Genomic DNA, 22,027 nt, shown 5'->3' on the forward strand with positions numbered 1-22,027 from the left:
TGTTGTGAATCATTGCTTTCGCGACACCTTCAGGCACCATTTTTAGGTAGGCTTGTTACAGGTGCTGAGAAGTGGATCCTTTATCATAACGTTAAACGCCACTGATCGTGGATCAGTCGAGGAGGAAGAAGAGTTCAACAACCAAGAGGAGGACTTCATCCTAAGAAGATCACGTTGAGTGTACGGTGGGATATGGAAGGAATTGTCCATTACGAACTGTTAGACAACAATCAAACAATTACTGCTGATCTTTACTGTGAACAACTTCGTTGTCTGAAAGCAGCTTTGAAACAAAAGCGACCTTCCTTAGTCAACAGAAAGCGTGTCATCTTCCATCACAATAATGCTCGTCCTCACACACCTCAACTCCCCAAAAATTTCTTGAAAGAGCTTGGGTTGGGAAATATTGCTTCATCCTCCATATTCTCCTGACCTTGCTCCTTCTGATTATCACTTGTTTCGGGGACTACAGAATCATTTTGATGGTCTTAGGTTGACATCAAGAGAAGAGGATGAAAATGAGTTGGATTCATATTTTGCTTCAAAACCTAAAGAATTTTACAAGCGTGGCATTTATAAGCTAGTTGACAGATGGAATGAGGTTCTAGAAAGTAAAGGAGGTTATGTTAATGAATAAGTATTTTCATAATCATGGGCTTTTTCATTTTTAAAATAGACCTCGAAATCGGACATTATTTTTGCACCAATGTTTAAACAGGCATGCATAAGTTCTGCCTCATAATATCAGCCATGCTCCCCAGAGACAGCCCATTAAAAACATCATCAATTCATTTTAGTTTGGTTGATAATTAATATAGCTACCTCTAGCATCAATAACCTATGGACTGACATATAAGTAGGGCATAATTCATAATGTATATATAAAATAACATTATATATATAGACATACACATACACACTCACACAGCCTCATCTTGAGCAATCCCTCCCTCCAAAATTTTTTTAAATCTCTATTCTGCAGGTACTCCCCATTACCACCGCCACCTTCTCATCCCATCTCTCACCCAGTCTTACTCCCTACTCTCTAAAAAGGAGCAAGAGCAAGGGACCGGAGAAGAGAGGAAGAAGAAAATGTGCTGGAGAGGATCTTAGAGATCTAGAACAATTCTCACCCCATGTACCGATGGGAACACTGAGGCTGCATGATACTGTAGAAAGACGCAGAATAGTTTGGTCAAATTGATTTAAATTTTGCCTCCTCCATGTATTGTGTGATCTAACCTCACCAGGCTTCAGTTTTTATCACTGTAAAAGGAGAAATAATACTCTCACAGGATTGTTTTGAGGGTCACTGGGATGAAAAATAGGAAAGTTCCTACCACAGGTAGGGTGCTCAAAGGCTTGAAGTCTAAAGCGGGACCAACGCTAACCTCCTTCCCTGCTGCTCCCAACCCTTCATACAAAAGGGGCCTGGGGGCAGGGGGAAGCCACTGAAGAAGGCAATAAGTGGCTCATGAAAACTCTGACTGGCATCTGTTCTCTGCTTTCTTTCTGAGCGACTCTGAGACAAGTCAACTCCAAGAACACTGTTTTCAGGCAGCTGGGCAGAGCTGCTGGAAGGCGGAGGAGACCGCTGGGAGGGCAGAGGCTCCTTCCCCAGCTCTGCAGAATGAAGAAAGCAGTCACTGCCCAGCTGAGCATCAAACACCTTTCCTTCTCCGTCTGCCCACACCATTTAGCTACTGGGCAGAAAACAGCAGTTCAGCATTTGTGCACATGCCGAGGGAAGGGTTTTTGCAAGGTTAAAAGGATGTGCCTTTTAAACACACACAGGCATGTAGAGAGTCCCTTCCCCCATATCTCTCCTTCTATGGGGGACACACTCTCCGTCAAAGCAATCCCCACATCCCCCACCTCCCCATGCCTGGCCAGAACACAGGTGACCAACTCCTAGAGCAAAGCCCCTCTCCCTTCCCTGCAGAGCTGCCTCTTGCCCAGCCTGAGTCTTCACTGCCCTGTGCATTGGTCTACCCAGCAGCTAAAGCTAAATGATGAAGTTGGCTCACAAAGTTACAGCAATTCAGGCGACAGCTACCAACAGCCCAGAAGGGGCTGGGCTCACAGCGCTTCCTTTACTCTAGGGAGCTGTATTTTTCTAAGATTATTATTTCTTGGGCTGGCTGCTCAGCTACTCAGCGTCATTTCCCCTTTCGGTGGGAAAGTTCTTTTCTTCTCCATGGATTTTCATTATGACTTGTCTTTTTTCCCTTCTCATATGCAGATCTCACAATTAAAGCATGGTCTATAAATTGCAAAAATCAAGGTATATAAAAATCAGATGATAACTGTGGCTCTGAAGGCCTGAGTTGTTAAGAAAAAATAAAACAAAGCACGAAGAAAAAGAAAACCTCCAGGCCTTGTCATCCTTCCTATCTCCACTGGCTGAATTATCAGCAGTAACTTCAGCTAAACAGCGAACCGGTGACAGGTGGAAGCAAAAGCTTAGCAATGGCTATGGGGTGGGGTGGGGGCTACTGTCCTGAGACTTGCAGTCTAATGCAGGCCAGCAACCCACAGGAAGAATGACAAGTGCGGTTACTTAACACTGAGAACCTTGAACTCTGTCAAGAGGAGGAAAAGGGCTAGAATTGGGCCCAGGCAAGAAAAGATATCTCTGGTCCCTGCTGCTAACACCCATGTATTTGGAAGCCCAAGCCACCAGGGCCATGCACTGACCGTGAGCATCCTTGCAGCAGAAGGGGCTGCAGGCAGTTTCCCCAAATAATCAAATGAAATGTTATCTGTAAGACTTGGGCTCATTACCAGCAGGAGGGCGCACCTACCCAAACACAGAAACGCTGGTTCACAACCTGGATGGCCATCTGCCGGGTGCGGAGAGGGCAGACATACACATGGGATGCAATGTGGGCCAGAGGGCCTCGTGAGGCTCGTTTCAGCACAGTGACTTTGCTGCCATGGGAGATAACTGATTGTACCTTGTGACACACGCGGCCTATCAGAAAGGGTCCAAAGAAAATCCTTGGAGATTATTAGGAAACTCGGACTCATTAAAATCATGCAATGCTGGCTCTCTTGTTCTCCACCCCCCACCCCATGTGACAATGCTCGAGCCACCAGGAGAAAACAACCACTAGGTCATGCCTGAATCCTGTCAGGTTAGTAGCTTCAGGCAGTTTTCAATAGGTAATCAATTTCCTCTCTTCTAATCTCAGGTTTCTAACATCCCCACTTGAGATCCAGCCTTAGATCAGCAGAAGAGCAGACACTCCTTGGGTGGTCTTCATGGGGGCACAAGGACAGACCCTCTCAGATAAGAGAAGTTTTAGACTACTCCACCTCCCGCCTGCTTGCTCTCTGGGACTCTCACCGGCACCGGCTCTCAAGCACCTTAAGTCTCCATCGCTCTCATCTCCCAAAATGAATCAAACTGAGAAGGTTGTAAAGCCAAGACTAGCAGTGTTTATCTGCCAGATGTGTGAAGAAGGGTGGGACACTTAGGACAGAGGAGGAGTCCCTGGCTAGCAAGGCTCAGCCCCACCTCTTACCTGCTGAGGCCCCCAAGCCAGTGTTCCTCCATTGCCCCTCCTCTTGTAACACCCAGCTCCCTGTGACTAACACCTAGCTTTCTGGGACATGCAGGGATTCCCAGCGTAAGAGAAGGAAGGAGACTCATGTGCCAGCCTCGTCCAGCCAGAGCCCGCACCTCCACCCCACCCCACCCCCAAAAGGCATCATCCCTCCCACCCATCCCCTAAGAAGATCAGGGCCTAAGCTGAGAATCCTGATTACCAACCAGACAAACCTGCCTTCAATTCCTGCGTGTCTCCGCTGACATGACCTCAGTCCCCTACACTCCACTTTCCATTCAGAAAACTCACAAAACACAGCACCGTTCCTCAGTTACTTTTCTAGTGCAAGAAAGCCAGGAAATGTTCCCTTTTATGTTCCTAATTCCTTCCCGTGGAACTTAAAACAATGTGTGCTGTAAGTCATTTAAAATCAGAGTCACTGTGGGTGTGTCTGCAGCCGGTTTTTTGAAGTTTCTTTCTCGTTTCCACTCCCTTACTGTTCCTCAGCTCTGTCTTGTGCCAGTGATTTAGAAATTCACAAAGACAGGGTATTTTGCAACGATGCGAGTACCATTTGAATACGGAGTGGAGTTTTTACTGGGGGAATCTGATTTTTTGGTAACTTTTAAAAATTTAATTAAGAGGATGCGTCCCTAGGTTCAACAAAGCAAGCGAATTCCTACATCGCAGTTTGCGTGATATGAGAGACTTAAATGAAGTGTCAACTAGGAAGATGAAATCTTCTCACCCTTCAACTAAACTCCTCCTCTCCAGGGTAACCCTGAGGGAGCGGGTGCCTTGTGTCACTCCCAGGAAGGCACTGGCTAACACCACCACACTGCTGACTTCGTCCAAGCACTTCCCATCATTTTTACTTTCATTTTGTCACACCATCACCAGGAGGTGGCCAGGGGGAACAGGGATCGTTACTTCCATTTCACAGACGGAGAAACAGATCTAATGAGGCGAAATCCCCAAGGTCACAATGGTATTATAGTTGAAATTTCACTCAGACTTGAGCCTTTCTTCCAGACATAGAGAAGGACCTGGATAAAAAGGACCGGAGGAGAGTGGGCCGGTCCTCTGGGCAGTTCAGGCAGTGGCTATGTATATAAGGAAAGGGGAGGGAAAGGCTCGGGACAGTCCTGTGTCAGCTTTTGCCTTGCAGGGGTCACCTCCCCGCCCCCCGCCCCCCCCCCCCCCCGTTTTAGAGTGAACCAGCGGAGTGTTTTGTTTCCAACTACATCCTTTGTCCTTTACAATATCCTAAGGGCTAGAATGCTTTCAAAACAGTTATTTATATCTCAAAGTCAGGCTTTGTACCTGGAGAGGACATTTCTTCATAGGAAAAGAATGGAATTGGGGACTAGGCAGGCCGGACGTCATCACTCTGAGAGGTGGTAGGGTGCTTTGGAAGGTTTGGGATTTTTCCTTTTTTTAAAAGGGGAGTATGTACACGGGGTTGGGAGGGGTGGTCCTGGTACACCATGGGAGATAAGTTTTCTTCCAAGGAGGGCGGGCAGGATGGTCACACCCCCAGTCCAGCCACCAGCGAAATCATCTAGGAAACCCACTCCGTCCGCTCCCTGCCGTCCCCCGCAGCCGGCCCTCAGGATCCCACACACGCCCGGGTCAGTGGAGCCCACACCCGGGTCGAGCAGCGCTAAGGGGCCTCGGGCGGGGGATGCGGCCCCGGGGCGCGCCCACACCCCAAGCCTGGGGCTCGCTCGGCGGCTGGTCCCCGGCTCTCACTCACCCGCGCTCCCGCCTCTGGGGACGCGGCCCGAGGGTCCCGGCCGTGCAGCGGCGTCCGGCGCTTGGGCCATCTGGCTGGGGCCGGGGGGCGCGGGCCCGCGGCGCTCCCGGGGCGGTGTGGGTGGCGGCGACTGCAGCTCGCGCCCGGGGCCGGGCGGGGACGACCGCGCCAACCTCGCGCCTGCGGGAGGCGCTCGGCTCGGCGCGCCGCGGGCCGGCGAGGGCGGCTGGCCCCGCGTCCCGGGGGCGGCCGGCGGCAGCTGCAGTAACAGCGGCAGCAGCAGCAGCGGGAGCGGCGGGAGCCTCCGTGAGGCGCGCGGCGAGGCCATGGTGGTGGCGCCCGCCCGCGCTCACATGCCCGGCGCGCGGGGCGGGCGCGGGACGGGCGCGGATGCGAGGGAAGCGGGCGGCGGTTGCCGTGCAGGGCCGGGTAAGTCGGCGAAGTGAGGCTGCGAGCGCAGTCCCCGCCTCAAAAGTTGTGGGGAGCCGCGGGGGGGGGGGGGGTGGCCGGGGGCCGGGCGGGCGCGGCAGGGGCGGCCCGGGCGCCGCTACATGCTAATTAGCCCGGGCGGGTCGCGGGGCGGGCGGCTCCTCCGCGGGTTGACATCACCCTCCGAGCGCGGCCGGGCCCGGGGGCGGAGAGAGGGCAGGAAGGGGGCGGGGATCGACCGCCGCAGAGCGGCCGGCTTGGGACCATGGGGTGACGGTCACAGAGCCAGCCAACTTGGACACACACACACACCCCCAGTATTGCTTTACCATTTGGAGAAAAATTAGAAAAACTGAGTCTTACGCATCAGGAACCAGAATTTTCCAGCTCCTTAAATGCACAATGAATCGGTGAAAAGCCGGTGTTGAGTAATTTAATTAGCACTAACTAGATTTTACAAAGTGATCTGATGTGGGACAGAAGTGAAACCTGTGCCCGTACTCCCCGCCCCGTGTGGACATTGCCCCTTGCTATTTTGGGGTGGCCCCCCTTCCCCGCCCCAATGCTCCGGGCCCCAGGGCTGGTGCTGGGCTTGACGTTGCCAAGCCTAACACCTCATCCTGCGGCCCATGCGGGAGTCATCCTTCAGCGCGCCCTCTCATCCCCATTGACCACTGCCTTTGGCTCACACCAGAGCTCTGCAGAAATGTCACCACCAGGACACCCAAACAGGCTGCAGGGAAAAGAAAACTGTGAATTCAGGAACTGCTAGGGCAAACTCAATCAGGAAAAGGGCTGCAGATGGCAAGTTCAAAAGCTCTCATAGAGATCACTGAATTTTAAATGGAAACCTTCAGGGGAGGGAGTCAAAGATTTAATGTGAACAGATTTTCCTGGAAAATAAAGTCCCATATGTGTCCATATCCCTTCCTTTCCAGGGAGAAAAATTATAAAAAGTATAAATTTTAGGGCTGCAAGCCTCTTCGTTTCTAGGTGAAGAAACAGGGGCTCAAAATGGAAAAAAAATTTGCTCAAGATTCTGAAACTAGACCCAAAGATTGAGGAATGTGTTTATGAATAATCATATGACATCATTAATTCTGGTCCCATTATTCCAAATTTACAATAATTCAGACAATGTCTCAGCTGAAATAAAACCTGGAGCTCCTTGGGGATCTCATCAGTTTTCTGTTGGAGGCCCCTGTCTGAGCACCAGATGCTCAGGAAACTGACTTTGGACTTCCCTTTCATGCCTGTCTCTCCACCCTATTTCTATGCTCTCTGTTGACATCCAAAGCTCCATAACCCACCTCCAGGGGAATGAGCAGATTATGGTGTCCAGGGCAGCTGCTGGTGAATCAGTCCAAGTGAGTCACTGGGCAGAAAACATAAGGATGCTCTATGTAAACAAGCTCACCTTCAACAGGGAAGTGAGCAGTAACTATTTGGTTTTATTTTGTTCTGTTTTAAAAGATCCAGAACAACCCAGCTTTCCAGGGCCCTCATATGGAATTTCCAGGTCTTTCCAAGAAAATACCATACAATGATCCCCATGTAAGTAATCTGGTTTGCTCTTATGGCCCCAGCTCAACTTCTCGGGATCCTGCTCTCATATTAACAGGCAGGACTGCCCAGCTGCCCAGACACAGCCCTATAAGCCCCAACAAAGACAAGACACTGTGCTTAGAGGTGCTGGTCACAGCCGCTCCCTTCCTTCCTCAGAGAATATTTCACATAGCGTGAATTACCATCCCAGGCAACCAGTAATGTTCAAGGGTTTAATGGCTTTTACAGGCTTCTCATGTAGATTCAGAGATCCCACTAGAGACTATGCCTTCATTACCAAGGCCCAAGGAGCAAATGTGCACCTGCCACTTGTCCCTTCCCTTTCGGCACCACAGATTTGTCTCTCTAATCTCCTCTATGACTTCTAAGAGCACGATCAAGTTCAGGACAGCTGTGGATGAGGAGGGGGAGAGGCAGGAAAACCTGGAAAGACGGATCACAGTGAAGATGAACCCCTGCACATTTTCATCTTCTCCTAGGACAAAACAAGAGGAAACAACAAGAGCAAGTTGGAAGCAGATAGAACCTTGGAAAGAGTAGTTAACTTGGTCTTGGGCCCTTGCTTCTTGTCCTAACGTTACCACTGTTTAAAAGTGTGATCAGTTAACTCATCTGTACAACAAAGATTGATCTCCTAGATGATTGCAAAGGAGTGCTCCAGCTCTGTTGTTCTGAGGTTCAGTAAAGACCTTCTGACACAGTATCGAGGATATATAAAACAGATGTCTAAGGACATTTGTAGTGTTTCCTTCCCGGAGATATAAAAATCCAGACAGGAATTTTGGTCATTTTGGATGGTTTAGAAGACGCCCTATCTGGAGCCAGGGGGATAAATCAAATGACATGTCAGATCCATTCCAGCCCTGGGAGTTTATTGATCTAGAATGAAACAGGTGGGACGCGACCTCAGGCCTCATTTCCGGACTGAGTTAGGAGTCAGGCATTCCTAACCTTTCCAGAGGGGGTGTGGGGACACTCAAAAGTGGTTGAATACAGTGTCTTTTCTACACAACACTGTATGTAGTCAGAGCTTTTATAGGAGCTTTCCTGTCTCTACTTGTGTTAATTAGATTAGGTTTAGGCTAGGTTGCAGTGACAAATACCAAGCCCCGCCCTCCCCAAATGCAGCAGTTTTACATGATAGATGCTTTATTCTTCTTATTCACTTAACAGCCTTAGGCACTGCTGTTCAGGTCAGTAGGATGGGTCTTCACACATTCTTTTATGGATCCACACTGTGGCAGTTCTGCCATTTGCTAATGTATGGGTGGCTTCCAAAGTTGCCCTTGGAATTGGCATCCCAGTCAGCCAGAGGTGAAAAGAACATGGGAGGTTTTGATGGGCCAAGGCCTGAAAGTGGCATGCTTCACTTCCTCTTACATTCCACTGGAGAGAACGTGGTCACATGGCTCACCAAACTGCAAAGGCATCTGGGAACTATAGTCTAGCCATACAAGCAAAGAAGGGGGGGAAGGGGTGTGGGTAGATTGCTAGCAGTCTCTGCCCTATCACTCAATATCAGTAGGGAAGGGAAAGGAAAGGGAAAGGAGATTCATCAGTTTCTTCCTTCATAAAACAAGAGTGTTGAATCAGATGATCTCTCAGGGCCCACCTGCTTTAACATTCTATGTTTCCAAGAGGTAATGACATACGCTTCTGCACCAAAGAAAGCAAGCCTGCAGGCTTCTGCTGCAACACGTCCTTAGCCTGAGCCGTCTTCCTCTGCCAATTGCTCTGGCTGGTGGACCCCATAGAGAGGGCCTTGGGCTCTCTCCAAGTTCTCTGTTCCTGAGCTCTTCTCAATCCTTGGCCAAGTCAAGTACCCCTATTAACCTCAGTCTCTCCAACTGTACAGTGGGAAGAAGTCATTATTAACCTTTGCATTACCCGGGGTTGGTCTGAGGACATGATGAGATCACTGTGCAGGAGGCACCAGGAGCTCTTCTGACTGAAGTACTCTATACAATGCTTTTATTATAATCAGAGCCTTTAATAACACTGCATTCTGAAGAGGTTTGGAGAGCACCCAGTTCCTGAGGATAGTGTTCCTGCAGAATCTGTGGCAGTGTGGGTGGCATTGCCATGGCTGGAATACAGTGGTAGCTGCACAGCAGTAACATCAGAGGGTCACTGAGGACTGAGAGATCAGTCATAGACACCTGGAGTGAGCTTCATCTGGGAGTGGTGAGCTGGGCCCAAGCCTCACCATCCTTGGCCTGCCCGTCTGCTATGTGCTCATCACCCTGTCACACCCTGGATCTGCTTACTCATCCTCTCATCTGCTTGTGCCTTCCCACCCCCAATCTACAAGCTGCTTTCTGAAAGTTCTGTGCCTTATTCATCTTTGTAACCCCAGGACCTAACACAGTAGCTTCATTCTTTTATTCAGTCACTCAACTAATATTTGCTAAATGACTATTCTGTGCTGGTATTGGGTGAGTCTCAGACCTCATGGAGCTTTAAGCTTTGGAGGAGACAGACAGTAATCAAAAGAACATAAATGCAAACTTGTCACTGTGGAAGGTGCTCTAAAGCACAACATTTGGGAGCGGGTGTCAGGGTTCCCTGTAAACATGAGATTGAGCCATGATCTGAAAGCTGTGTGGGCCATTAATATGTTGACTGTTAATCAGAGTGGGAAGAGTATGTGCAAAGGCCCTGAAGCAGGAGGGATTGTGATAACTGTAAAGGATCAAAAGAAAGCTATTGTGGCTGGGGCAAAAAAGAGTGTGGAGAAATCATCTAGGAAAGAGAGCAAGGCTGGAGACTTTGATAGCAGCCAGGTCAGGCAGACCCTAATGGTCCATTTTAAAGATTTTTGTTTTATCTTAAAAATTTAGGGAAGTCATTTTAAGGTTTCAAGTTAGGGAGGTAGGGTAAGATGGGAGTTGGAGGAGAGAGAGTGAAGCATGACATGATTTGCAATTGGAAATCATCATCCTGGCTATGATATGGGGGATAAATTAGAAAGAAACAAGAATTCCAAGTTAAGTCCAAGTGAGAAATAATAGTTTTTGGACAGGATGACAGAAATGAGTTCAGAGAAACATATGAGTTTGAGCTTACAGGAGATAAAATCCACAAGATGCAGAGGATGAAGAAGAGTGGTCAAAGATTTCCTGAGTTGCTGGCTTTCATGGCAGGGTGTATGGTGGGGCCATTGACAAGGAGAGGGAACAGTGGATGAGAACTCGATCTTTGAGGTCAAGATTGTTCATTTTGTTTGGACTAGAGTCTGGGGTAACTTTGAGGTGTCCACGTGGCAATGTAAAATGTGCACTTAGCCCTGGCCAGGTGGCTCAGTTCGTTGGAGCATTGTCCCACACACCAAAAGGTTGCAAGTTCAATTTCTGTTCAGGGCATATACCTAGGTTAGCAGGTTTGGTCCCCCGTCAGGGAATATTCGGGAGGCAACCAATCAATGTTTCTCTCTCACATGAATGTTTCTCCCATTCCCTCTCTCTCTCCTCTGTTCCTCTCTCTCTAAAAGCAATGAAAAAATGTCCTTGAATGAGGAAATAAACAAACAAATAAAAATGAAAAACAAAGTATGCATTTAGATCTGCAGACTTGGAGCTGAGAGGAGAGGTTCTATTTTGAGGTCTAGATCTGCATACAAGGGGTTTCCTAGGAAAGAGAGTACAGTGAAAAGAGCCTTAAAATGAGCCCTGAGGACACACAAGGTAGCCAGGGAACAAAGACTGACTCACGAAGTAGACTGGGAAGGAGCCACAAGGACATGGGAGGAAACCCAGAGATAGTCCTGTCACTGGAGAAAAGAGAAGAAGTGTGTAATACCGCCCAAAGGTCAAGTAAGGTGCAGACAGAAAATATCCATTGGTTTTAGCAACATGAAAGTCACCTTACCATAATAGGAAAGGTTTCGATGGAGTGACTGGAGCAGAAGCAACAATGAAGCGAGTTGGGAGAGTGAGAAGTGAAGAAACCAAGCTGGTCAGGAGAACTTGGCTTTGAAGGGGAAGAGTTGAATCAGGACAGTAACTACAGGGCAGTATAAGCATAGGGGATTTTGCTTGTTTTTAGTGGGAGAATTTGAACATGGAAAGGGTCTACTGGGAAGGGAGAAAATAAAAATTCTAAGAAGGGGAAAAGATGGTTAATGGGATTAGTTTTCTGAGAAGCAGAAGGGGACGGAATCCATAGCATAGGACTGGTGCTGGGAGGAGGAGAGAGGAGAGATTGGCACACTGAAGGGGTCTGACTTTCTATGTGGGGATTTTAAGAGGACTTCAATTTTCTTTGTAAGATAGAAGGCAAGGATGTTTGCTAAGAGTAGAAGGACTGAAGGGGTGGGGCCTGAAGGATTTGAAAAATTGAGAAACTTAATATATTCATTTTCTGAGGCTGCCGTAATGGAGCACCACAAACTTGGGGACTTAAAACCACAACAGTTTATCCACTCACAGATCTGGACATCCAAATCAAGGTGTCAGCGGGGTCATCCTCCCTCTGCAGGTCCAAGGAGAGAATTCTTCCTTGCCTCCTACACTCTGGTGGTTGCTGGCAATGCTTGGTGTTCCTTGGGCTGTGGATGCATCTGCAGTCTGCGTGTCTTCACGTGGCCTTCTTATAAGGACATCAGTCACTGGATTTAGGGCCCAACCTAATTCAGTACGATCTCATTTTAATTTGATTGTATCTGCAAAGATCTTTTCAAACAAAGTCACATTCACAGGTACCAGGAGTTAAGACTGAACCTATCTTTTGGGGGACACAATTCTGTCCACTACAATGGAGAAACTGAGAAACAGTTGTACGGAGTGAGAGAATTGTGCCAGAATGCCAGCCCTGTCCTGGACTCACAAAGATTGGGGGAACGTGTCCAGTGGCACCAGCTGTTCCCAACTTGCTCCTCTCTGCTCACCAGCATCCAGCATCCTTGGTCTGAGCTGGGGCACCTCACCCTCTCCCACTTCAGGGTAGATTCCCGCCCTCCAGGAGCAAAGACTTCACCTCTCCTAACCCGTCCTCCCTTCCCGTACCAATCTCTGCATACGGCTCAGTCCTTTTCTCTGCTCAGTGATACATCAAGGACCCTTAAGACCAAAGCTGCCAAGCTGGCCCTGACAGCAGCGGGGTTATAACAGAAGACAGAATTCCAGCCGTCCGTGCAACACCTGGTACGTCTGCACTGTCTTGCTCAGGGCTCCAGGGAGCAGAGAGCCTTGGAATTTTGACTAAGTAACTGAAGGAATAAACCTGTCTCCTTATTTTTGACCTCTCGGGATAAGCCTTACTGTCCCCTCTCTGGACTGTCAAGAATAGTTTCCTTTTGTTCGGGGTGAGCTGGGATTGCTTGCTGGCCACAAAACAAGGACCCCTTGCTGCTTCCCCATCAGCTGGTGCAGCGCTCCAGGGGCATTTGCACTGGCGGGCCAAGGTGAGAATGTAAACACTGCAACCCACCGTTAACGCCCTGGGACCTCATCCAGAGAGGAAGGCTTGCTCATGGCTTGGCCAGGCTCCCAAGCATCATGTACAGCAATTCGGAGTTCCAACTCAGACAACTTGGGGTGGGTCCTTGAATGACCTTCTGTTTCTTGTCTGCCCATCTGAGAGGACCATTCCATTCCAGAAAACATTCCTCTGATAAAATCGGTTACGCACTGTGAACGTCAATGAGCCAGGAACATTCTCGGACGCAACAGGATTCTGATAAAGTCTTATTTTGCAAAAATTTCCAGTGTGAAAAATGCTCCCTGGAGCAATCAGGGAAATTCTTGAGACACCAGGCCACTGGGCAAAGCGGTCAGAGACTTAGGGCAGAAGAGGAAACCCAGAGGTGAAATTCCCACTGTGGACAGAGGGGCCTGGGTTTTCAGCCATCCTTTCATTCCATCAGTTAGTCAACACATATTTGATGAGCTCTTTTCAAGTGTCAGGCCCTGATCCAAAGTCACTGGGAGGGCAATGTCTTCATGTGGCTGCAAAGCTCTCCTGCTTTTGCAAAGGCAGTGATAACTCGCTGCCCTCATACAGTCCAGGTTAGCAGGCAGGTAAACATCCACCAGATTCCCCACTCCCGCTTGCCACTCCTCTCTGTCTCACTCTGTGGGGTTGGGAGTTCTCCTCTTCTTCTGTGATCCACCAGGCCTCCCATTCCTTTGACCTTTCTCTATACCACTTTCTGTTCATAGGTGTCTCCTTGGGGACTGTTTCCGGGTATCTCAGTCTCTACTTTTCCTCATGTCTCGCTTTGCATCACTAAGTGCCTCCTGGCACATCCATTTCTCTCTGTCTCCACCAGGCTCTCTTTTCCTCTCTCTCTACACCTTTCTTCCAAGCAACTCATCCTCATATTCTCCCTTCTCTTTCAAACTGTTGTTACACAGAACTAAATACATCCAAGGAATATTTGTGAAGTAAACTTTTACATTCTCTAGGTTTTATTTTTTACATTGTTTGTGTCAGGTAGCCTTGTTCTGAGAAGTCACCTGGAGAACAGTCTAGGGTTTCATACCAGGTTTGTTGAGAGAAAGGAGGAAGGGGGTTGGAGGGAAAAGGAAACTCCTGGACCAATAGGAGCAAGGGAAGGGAGAGGGAGAAAGGAAGACTCTCAGTCACGCACAAGGGTCCTGTAGGAGTCACCTACAGGCACCGACTCCACACTTTTCCGAACATACATTTCGGTTAGGGTGAGTTTACCCATCAACGCATTCAGCAAGTTATTTACATCTCCCTGCTTTTTCCCCACCAAGACAGTCAATATGTCATGCTAGGTCCATCAGCATTTCTGGGAACTAGCAAAGTCTATTTTTATTTGCTATGGGAGAGGCGGGGACCAGGTTAATTTGCACACAGTTCATTTGCATACATCAGAAGTCTGGGTGAGCAGTCCAGCTGCAGCCATGTCCTGACAGTTTGAAGATTATGTGGACTTCTCTGTGTTGTCTGAATTTCTTTAAAAAGCATGAGCAACTATTGAAAACATTTTTATTGAAATATGATGTACATAGAGAAAAGTGCAGCTGCAGAGGGCCATCAACGTGCCATGCAAAGCCTAGTGAATGTCGCTAGTGAACATCTGTGTGGTCGGCACTCAGATGGAAAGGCGCCCAAGCTCACCTCCAGTCATCCTCCTCATACAAGTCACCACTATCCTGACTTCTTTCAGCATAACTTAGTATTTTTTTTGATAAAATACCTGGTTTTGTATTTTATATAAATAGAATGCTCTCTTCTGTGTACTCTTCTGTGTCTAGCTTCTATTGCTCAGCATTGTGATGGTGAGATTTACTCACATTGTTGCATGTGGTGCTAGACTCTTCATTCTCCTAGTTGACAGTACCCATGATGGGGATAGCTCACGATTTATTTTCCCACTTATTGTTTTTCTTAAGTATATTTTATTAATTATGCTGTTACAGTTGTCCCAATTTTCTTTCCGTTTGCTCCCCTCTACCCAGTACCCCACTTCCCTCCAGCAATCCCACCCCCCTTAGTTCATGTCCACGGGTCATGCATATAAGGTCTTTGACTTCACCCTTTCCTATATTTTCTATTATATTATTTCCTATATTATTATATTATTTCCTATATTAACTTCCCCCTGTCTATTTTCTACCAACCAATTATCTTTATTAATCCCTGCACCATTTCCCCATTTCTTGTCCTTCCCCTTCCCAGCTGATAACTCTCCAAATATTCCCCATACCTATGATTCTGTTCCTATTCTAGTTTTTTGACTAGTCTGTTTTTATTTTTTTAGATTCTGTTGTTGATAGTTTGTTGTTATTTTAATGTTCATAGTTTTGATCTCCTTTTTCTTAAATAAGTCTCTTTGACATTTCATATAATAATGTCTTGGTGATGATGAACTCCTTTAGCTTTACCTCATGTGGGAAGCACTTTATCTGCTCTTCCATTGTAAATGATAGCTTTGCTGGATAGAGTAATCTTGGTTGTAGGTCCTTGCTTTTCATCACTTCGAATACTTATTGTCAGTCCCTTCTTTCCTGAAAAGTTTCTTTTGAGAAATCAGTTGACAGTCTTATAGGAACCCTGTTTGTAGGTAACACTCTTCTTTTCTCCTGCTACTTTTAAGATGCTCTCTTTATCTTTAGCCTTTGGCATTTTAATTATGATGTGTCTTGGTGTGGTCCTCTCTGGGTCTAGCTTGTTATCACCAGTGTTTTGAATTCTGCATCTGTTAGGTTGGCTATCTCCTCATCACTTAGTTCTCCCACTGGAACCTTGATCTGTTTCCTCTTCTCTGTCTTCTCAACTTGACAGGCTCCTGTGTTTCTTTGCCTCTGTGTCTTAGGTAGAGCTGTCTCTCCTGTTACGTTATAAGGGGTGGAGCCTTAGGGATTCATCAGTACGGGGCGACCTGTTTCACCATGTTGTGACACTGCATGTGTGGGAGGGGTCTGAGAGTGAACAATGCCGCTTGCTCAGCACTCGCCCCCTTTTCCAGGCACTTATCCCACTTCCCGTATGGGACTGGCACCTCTCTAGCTGTTACTCTGGTTGTGGCTCCAGAGTGGGTGGGTTTGCTGATGTTCTAGGACCGTGGGGGCCTCTAAACAAGCTGCCTCTGCTGAGATGGGCAGTTTCTTCCTCCACCCCAACCCCCACTGGTTTTCACAGTCAGAAGCAATGAGGCTTTATTTTCCCTGGGGCTGGACTATGAGAGCGCAGTTGGGTCTGGGGCTGGGAGCTCTCCCCAGGTGTCCCTCTCTACCTTTTAAAATGTGTGACTGTGCTTTCCACCCATTGGCCACAGCCACTGTCTCTGCCACTGCCTCCACATCAGGTCCTCTCCGCCCTGGCTCCACCCCCCTCACCTGTCTGGATGAGTATTTCTTTTTTATATCTTTGTTGGACTTCCATGCAGCTCGATTTTCTGGAACTTCTGGTTGTCTTTAGTTTTGAGGTAGTTATATTCCTTCTTAGTCATGGAGGGAGATGCAGCCTGTCTACCTACACCTCCATCTTGGCCAGAAGTCCCCCTCTATTGTTAATGGCCATTTAACAGCCATTACAAATAGTGCTGCTATTAACAGTCATGTATGTGTCTTGATAGCATGTATTACCTTTATAATCATGAAATAAAACCATTTCCATTTGGGAAGATGGAGATAGATGGCCAAGTCAGATGCTCTACAAAAGGGTTCTGGAGTAGGAAGCAGAACACCTAAGTCCTCATTCTGGCTTCTCTATTGTCTAGTTCTACATCTTTGAGCTAATCAATTAACCTCAGGAATTCTCAGCTTTTTCATTCACAAGAGATGTAAATCTGCCATGGGTAGGTTTTGCTACCTCATGGGGTAACTGTGACAAATAAGATGATGAATATGAAAAAAAAAATGTGTCATGCAAAAACAAAATGTTATTTTATTAAAGAAGAACTTAAATAACAGTTATATTATGAGGCTCTTGATTTATCTATTTTTTAATTTGGAAGTAAAAGTTGACCCTGTGGCTTTCGTTAGACAAAAGATCTCCCCAATCCTTGACCCACTGTGGGCAATAAATAATAAATAATAAATAAAAGATAGTAAGTGTCTCAAAATGTCCTGTTTCCAAAGGCCTTAGTTTCATATGATCAAGTGGGAATATGTGGCCTATGACATCTTTTGCCCCTTCCTAGTAACATTGGTTTATAACAGTTGGGGGATCCTGGTATAGATAAGGAACAAGAACAACGAAAAACCCATCTGGGCTTAGGGACTCAAGTGACAGTCCCAGCAACCCCCAACCTCCCCGCACACACACACCAAGGGATAGGGACATGCCCAAAGAGGACACACAGAAGGCCAAGACTGGACTTGTCTTCAGATACCAGCCCAGTGCCCCATCCACTACCCTGCATCATAAGGAGAGAATCAGACAAGAGTGTGGGACAGGAAATAGGGATACATGTCTGCGGACCAGCAGAGCAAATCTAAGGCTCTGTGCTTCTGCCAACATGGGGTCATTTGTTAGTGTAGGGAAGCTGGTTCTGTTCACATACTGGTGTGGAGGCAGGCTAGGCACCTGCAGCCACCTCCCACCCAATTCTTTCTCCCCACCCAACCCAAACAAACCCTGTGCTTTGAGGCTCTGGCCGTGCAGTTCCCTTGAGACCAGCAGCCCTGTGCATGGTGTTCTGGGGGTGCAAAGCTGCAGGGTCCCTGCCCTCACCTGAGTGTATGTGGGAAGCATGGTCTGAATGAGAGAGAACAATTCAGGAAGGGAGCCATATGTGTAAGAGGGACCCTGAGCAGAAATTCATGAAGTGATGGAGAAATGAATGAGAGCCTTGAAAACTAAGCATTAGACTAGTGATTCTCAACCCTGGTTAGACATTAGAATTGTCCAGGGAGTTTTGGCAACAGGCCAGTGCCTGGATCCCACCTACCTAGTAAGAATCTCTGGCCATGAGGTCAGGCCATCAGTATTCTTTAAAAGGTCTCCAGGTGATTCTAATGTTCATCTAGGGCAGAAAACCACCACCTTAAACTTAGTGCAGTAGGAAATAGAGACGTAGTGTAAGTTTTCAGGGTAGAGGAACATGATCAGAGTGGTTGCTCAAGGAACATTTATAGAGCACCTACTCTGTACCAGCAGGAACTGTGCTAGGCTCTTGGCACACAAAAATGAGAAAGATACTGAGTTGGCCAAAAAGTTCCTTTAGTTTTTTTTTTCCATACAATGGCTCTAGTAGTGCTTAATGTCTTTCTTTAACTTCATTCAAAACAATTTGTTAGATTGTATGGTGACAGCTGTCATATCAGCGTGCATTTAAAAAAAAATCAAAATTGGTGAATTTATGCGCAGCCATTTTAATATTGAAGATGGAAGAAGATATGCAATATTTTTTTGTGTATTATGCTTTATTATTTCAAGAAAGATAAAACCATAACTGATTCACAAAAAAAGATTTGTGCAGTGTATAGAGAAGGTGCTGTGACTGACTGAACATGTCAAAAGTGGTTTGCAAAGTTCCTTGGTATTATTAATATTTTAGCCAAGTAATTCTTTGCTGTGGGACTGTCTTATGCATTGGAAAATGTTTAGCAGCACCCCTGGCCTCTGCCCAGTAGAAGCCAATAGCAGGAGATAGCTGACATACTCAAAATATCCAATTCAATAAAGTTATTGGTGAAAATGAAACATGTCCTTTATTTTACAGAAAAAATGGAACAGGCTGTTTGGCCAACCCAAAATATAGAGTCCCTGCCCTTGACTAACCAGCAGATTAGGAAAAAAGACAGATCCACAGTAGGTATAATATAAAGTATTTTACGAAAGTATGAACCAAGAGCTCTAAGAACATTGAGGATTTTCTAGAGAAAGTTTTTTTTAGAGACGTGGCATTAGAATTTGTTTTTAAAAGAGTTAACCAAGCAAAGAAAACAGAGGAGAACATTTTAAGTGAAAAAAAGTAATATACAGGTGCTGAGTCTTACAGAGACCCACTGTGTTCGATATAACAAGGAGCTTGGGGAGAGAACTCCAGAAAGTATGCCAAAGGCAAACACCACAGCCTGATTCTGTTTGTGCTCTCTGTGTTTGAAAAAATGAGCTAGAGAGAGATTAGAAGAGTGAGAACGGGGTAGGGAGGCCAATCAGGAGCCACTGTAGTGATCCAGATGTGAAGTGATGCAGGCCTGGACTGAAGAATTGATGCTGGGAATGAGGAAGAGATGAGGAAGAGAGGAACCCAAGAGATATTTCCAAAAAAGGCAAGAGGTTGAATCAATCTGGTAATAGAAAAGATGTAAGGTGAGCTGATTTATGTGTGTGTGTGTGTGTGCGTGTGTGGGGGGGTTGGCAGGGAGAGAGGCAAAGATGGTCTTACAGTATGATTTGAGACAGTAAGAGAACAGGAAAACAGGAGAATATGGCATTAGCAAAGATGGGGATGCTGAGTAGATTACATGAATTTCACATAACTCCAAGACATCCACATGGAGCTGTATCCAAAAGGATAGCTTAAGGGCAGAAGTTGGAATGTGAAGGATGAGGCAGAGAAAGAAAGAAAAGTGAATGGTACCTGGCAGACCAGGCATGGGTGTGTCTTTACTAGGACTGACCTGTGTGGGGGTGGAGATAGGAGGAAGAGGAGGTAACAGACGTAGATGAGGAGCTAGGTCCATGAGGTGTGAAAGTGTGGCCTCTACCAAAGGAGGAGTGTTTACCTTTAGAAGGAAGAGGCATTTCTCTTTTTTAAAGTATATTTTATTGATTATGCTGTTACACTTGTCCCAATTTTTTTCCCTTTGCTCCCCTCCATCCAGTAACCCCCTTCCCTCTAGCAATTCCACCCCCCTTAGTTCATGTCCATGGATTGTGCATATAAGTTCTTTGGCTTCACCCTTTCCTATACTATTCTTAACATTCCCCTGTTTATTTTGTACTTACCAATTATGCTTCTTAATCCCTGCACAATTTCCCCATTTCTTGCCCTCCCCCCTCCCAGCTGATAATGCTCCAAAAGGTCCCCCATACATATGATTCTGTTCCTATTCTGGTTCTTTCCTTAGTTTGTTTTTGTTTTCAATTTTTAGATTCTGTTGTTGATAGTTGTGAGTTTGTTGTTATTTTAATGTTTATAGTTTTGATCTTCTTTTTCTTAAATAAGTCCCTTTAACATTTCACATAATAATGGCTTGGTGATGATGAACTCCTTTAGCTTTACCTTGTCTGGGAAGCACTTTATCTGCCCTTCTATTCTAAATGATAGCTTTGCTGAATAGAGTAATCTTGGTTGTAGGTCCTTGCTTTTCATCACATTGAATACTTCTTGCCAGTCCCATCTTGCCTGCAAATTTTCTTTTGAGAAATCAGCTGATAGTCAAATAGGCACCCCTTTGTAGGTAACTCTCTGCTTCTCTCTTGCTGCTTTTAAGATTCTCTCTTTATCTTCAACCTTTGGCATTTTAATTATGATGTGTCGTGGTGTGGTCCTTTTTATGTCTAACTTGTTTGGGACTCTCTGTGCTTCCTGGACGTGTATGTCTATTTCCTTCATCAAATTTGGGAAGTTTTCCTTCATTATTTTTTCACATAAGGTTTCAATTTCTTGCTCTTCCTTTTCTCCTTCTGACATCCCTATAATTCGGATGTTGGCACATTTAAAGTTGTCCCAGAGGTTCCTAAGACTGTCACTCATTTTTTTCAATTCTTGTTTCTTCATTCTGTACTGGTTGACTGTTTTTTTCTTCCTTATGTTCCAAATCATTTATTTGAACCCTGGCTTCCTTTCCTTCACCATTGGTTTCGTGTGGATTTTTCTTTATTTCACTTAGCATAGCCTTCATGTCTTCCCTTATGTGTTTGCCATATTCAGTCTTGCCTGTCAAGTCTCTGAGCATTATTATCACCAGTGTTTTGAACTCTGAATCTGTTAGGTTGGCTCTCTCCTCATCACTTAGTTCTCCCACTGGAACCTTGACCTGCTCCCTCTTTTGGGCCATACTTCTTTGTCTCTCTTGAAAACCTCCTATGTTTGCTTCTGTGTCTTAGGTAGAGCTGTCGCACCTGTTATGTTGTTAGGGGTAGAACCTTATGTATTCATTAGTACTGAGAGTCACACGTTTCACCATGTTGTGGCATGGTATGTGGGGGAGGGGTCTAAGAGGGAACAATGCCACATGCTCTGCCCTCGTCCCTTTTCCAGGCATTTCTCCTGCTTCCCATATGGGACTGGCACCCCTCTAGCTGCTGCCTTGGTTGTGGTTCCTAGAATGGGTGCATTTGTGGATGTTCTAGGTTCATGGGGGCCCTCTAAACAAATGGACTCTGCCGAGAGACCAGCAGTTTCTTCCTTTACCCCAACACCCACTGGTTTTTACAGTCAGAAGCAAGAAGGCTTTATTTTCCCCAGCGCTAGAGCCATGAGCTGTGCACTCTGGTCTGGGGCTGGGATCACTCTTCCCCAAGTGCCCCTCCCAACTTCTATAAGTGTGACTGTGCTTTCCACTGATTAGCCACTGAGAAGAAGCATTTCTTAATGGAGATACAGATGTCTGAGAAAACGTCTTCCCAAGACCTGGACCAGATCAAACCCTCTAAAGCAGGGTTCATTTATGAAATGTTTTTCATAAATGGCCAGAAAGTCAATGTTTTAGGCTTTGTGGGTCAGATGGTCTTTGTCTCAACTACTCAACTCTGTGGTTGCTGTGTGAAAGCATTCAGGCTGTGTAGAGCTCTGCACCCCTTTCTGATTCATATCAGACTGTAACATGAGCCAGAAATAAATGTGTAGAGTGTCAAGTCATTGAGATTTAGGGGCTGTTTGTTGCAGCAGCAAGTCTACCCTGACTAGCACAGATGCACGAAGTTATACAGAGGTGCCCATCTGACAAGCAGCTCAATTAAAAATGGCACTGCCATTTGGAATACGTCCCTCGGTGACTTTAAGTTTGGGGTTCATATTTGAAAGCAGTGTTGTTTTCTCCATCTTCAGCCTCTTACTACATGTGGTGTGTATCATATCGCACAGATCAGCACTTATCAGATCCTCTTGCTGGCTGCCAGGGGAGTGACTGCTAATCCTTTGAAATGCCACTCACCCTCAGGGCTTCCCAAAGTGAATCTGACTTAGGCCACATGGTTCCTATTTTAAGACATGCTTCACATTTGGTGAGTCCAGGTTTTTTTTTATAGAATGCTTTTCTTACCGGACAGTCAGGAGAGTACATGCACACGCACATGCACACATACACTCATAGGTGTGTGTGTGTTTTTTTAAAACGATTTTATTTATTTATTTGTT

At 46.4% G+C, this 22,027-nt stretch overlaps 1 protein-coding gene across 1 annotated transcript in view; it reads right to left on the minus strand.

Moving 5' to 3' along the window:
* Positions 1 to 5,699, minus strand: part of HEG1 (heart development protein with EGF like domains 1) — a 95,441-nt gene extending 89,742 nt beyond the window's left edge. Inside the window, exon 1 of the mRNA XM_090277781.1 lies at positions 5,308 to 5,699. Within this exon, the coding sequence (XP_090133907.1) occupies positions 5,308 to 5,635 (328 nt within the window). The 5' untranslated portion in view covers positions 5,636 to 5,699. The remainder of the gene's footprint in view (positions 1 to 5,307) is intronic.
* Between the last annotated feature and the right edge of the window lie 16,328 nt (positions 5,700 to 22,027).

Source organism: Furipterus horrens, unplaced genomic scaffold (genome assembly GCF_987537825.1).
Source record: "Furipterus horrens unplaced genomic scaffold, mFurHor1.1.pri manual_scaffold_1, whole genome shotgun sequence".
In the NCBI taxonomy this organism is placed as follows: Eukaryota; Metazoa; Chordata; class Mammalia; order Chiroptera; family Furipteridae; genus Furipterus; species Furipterus horrens.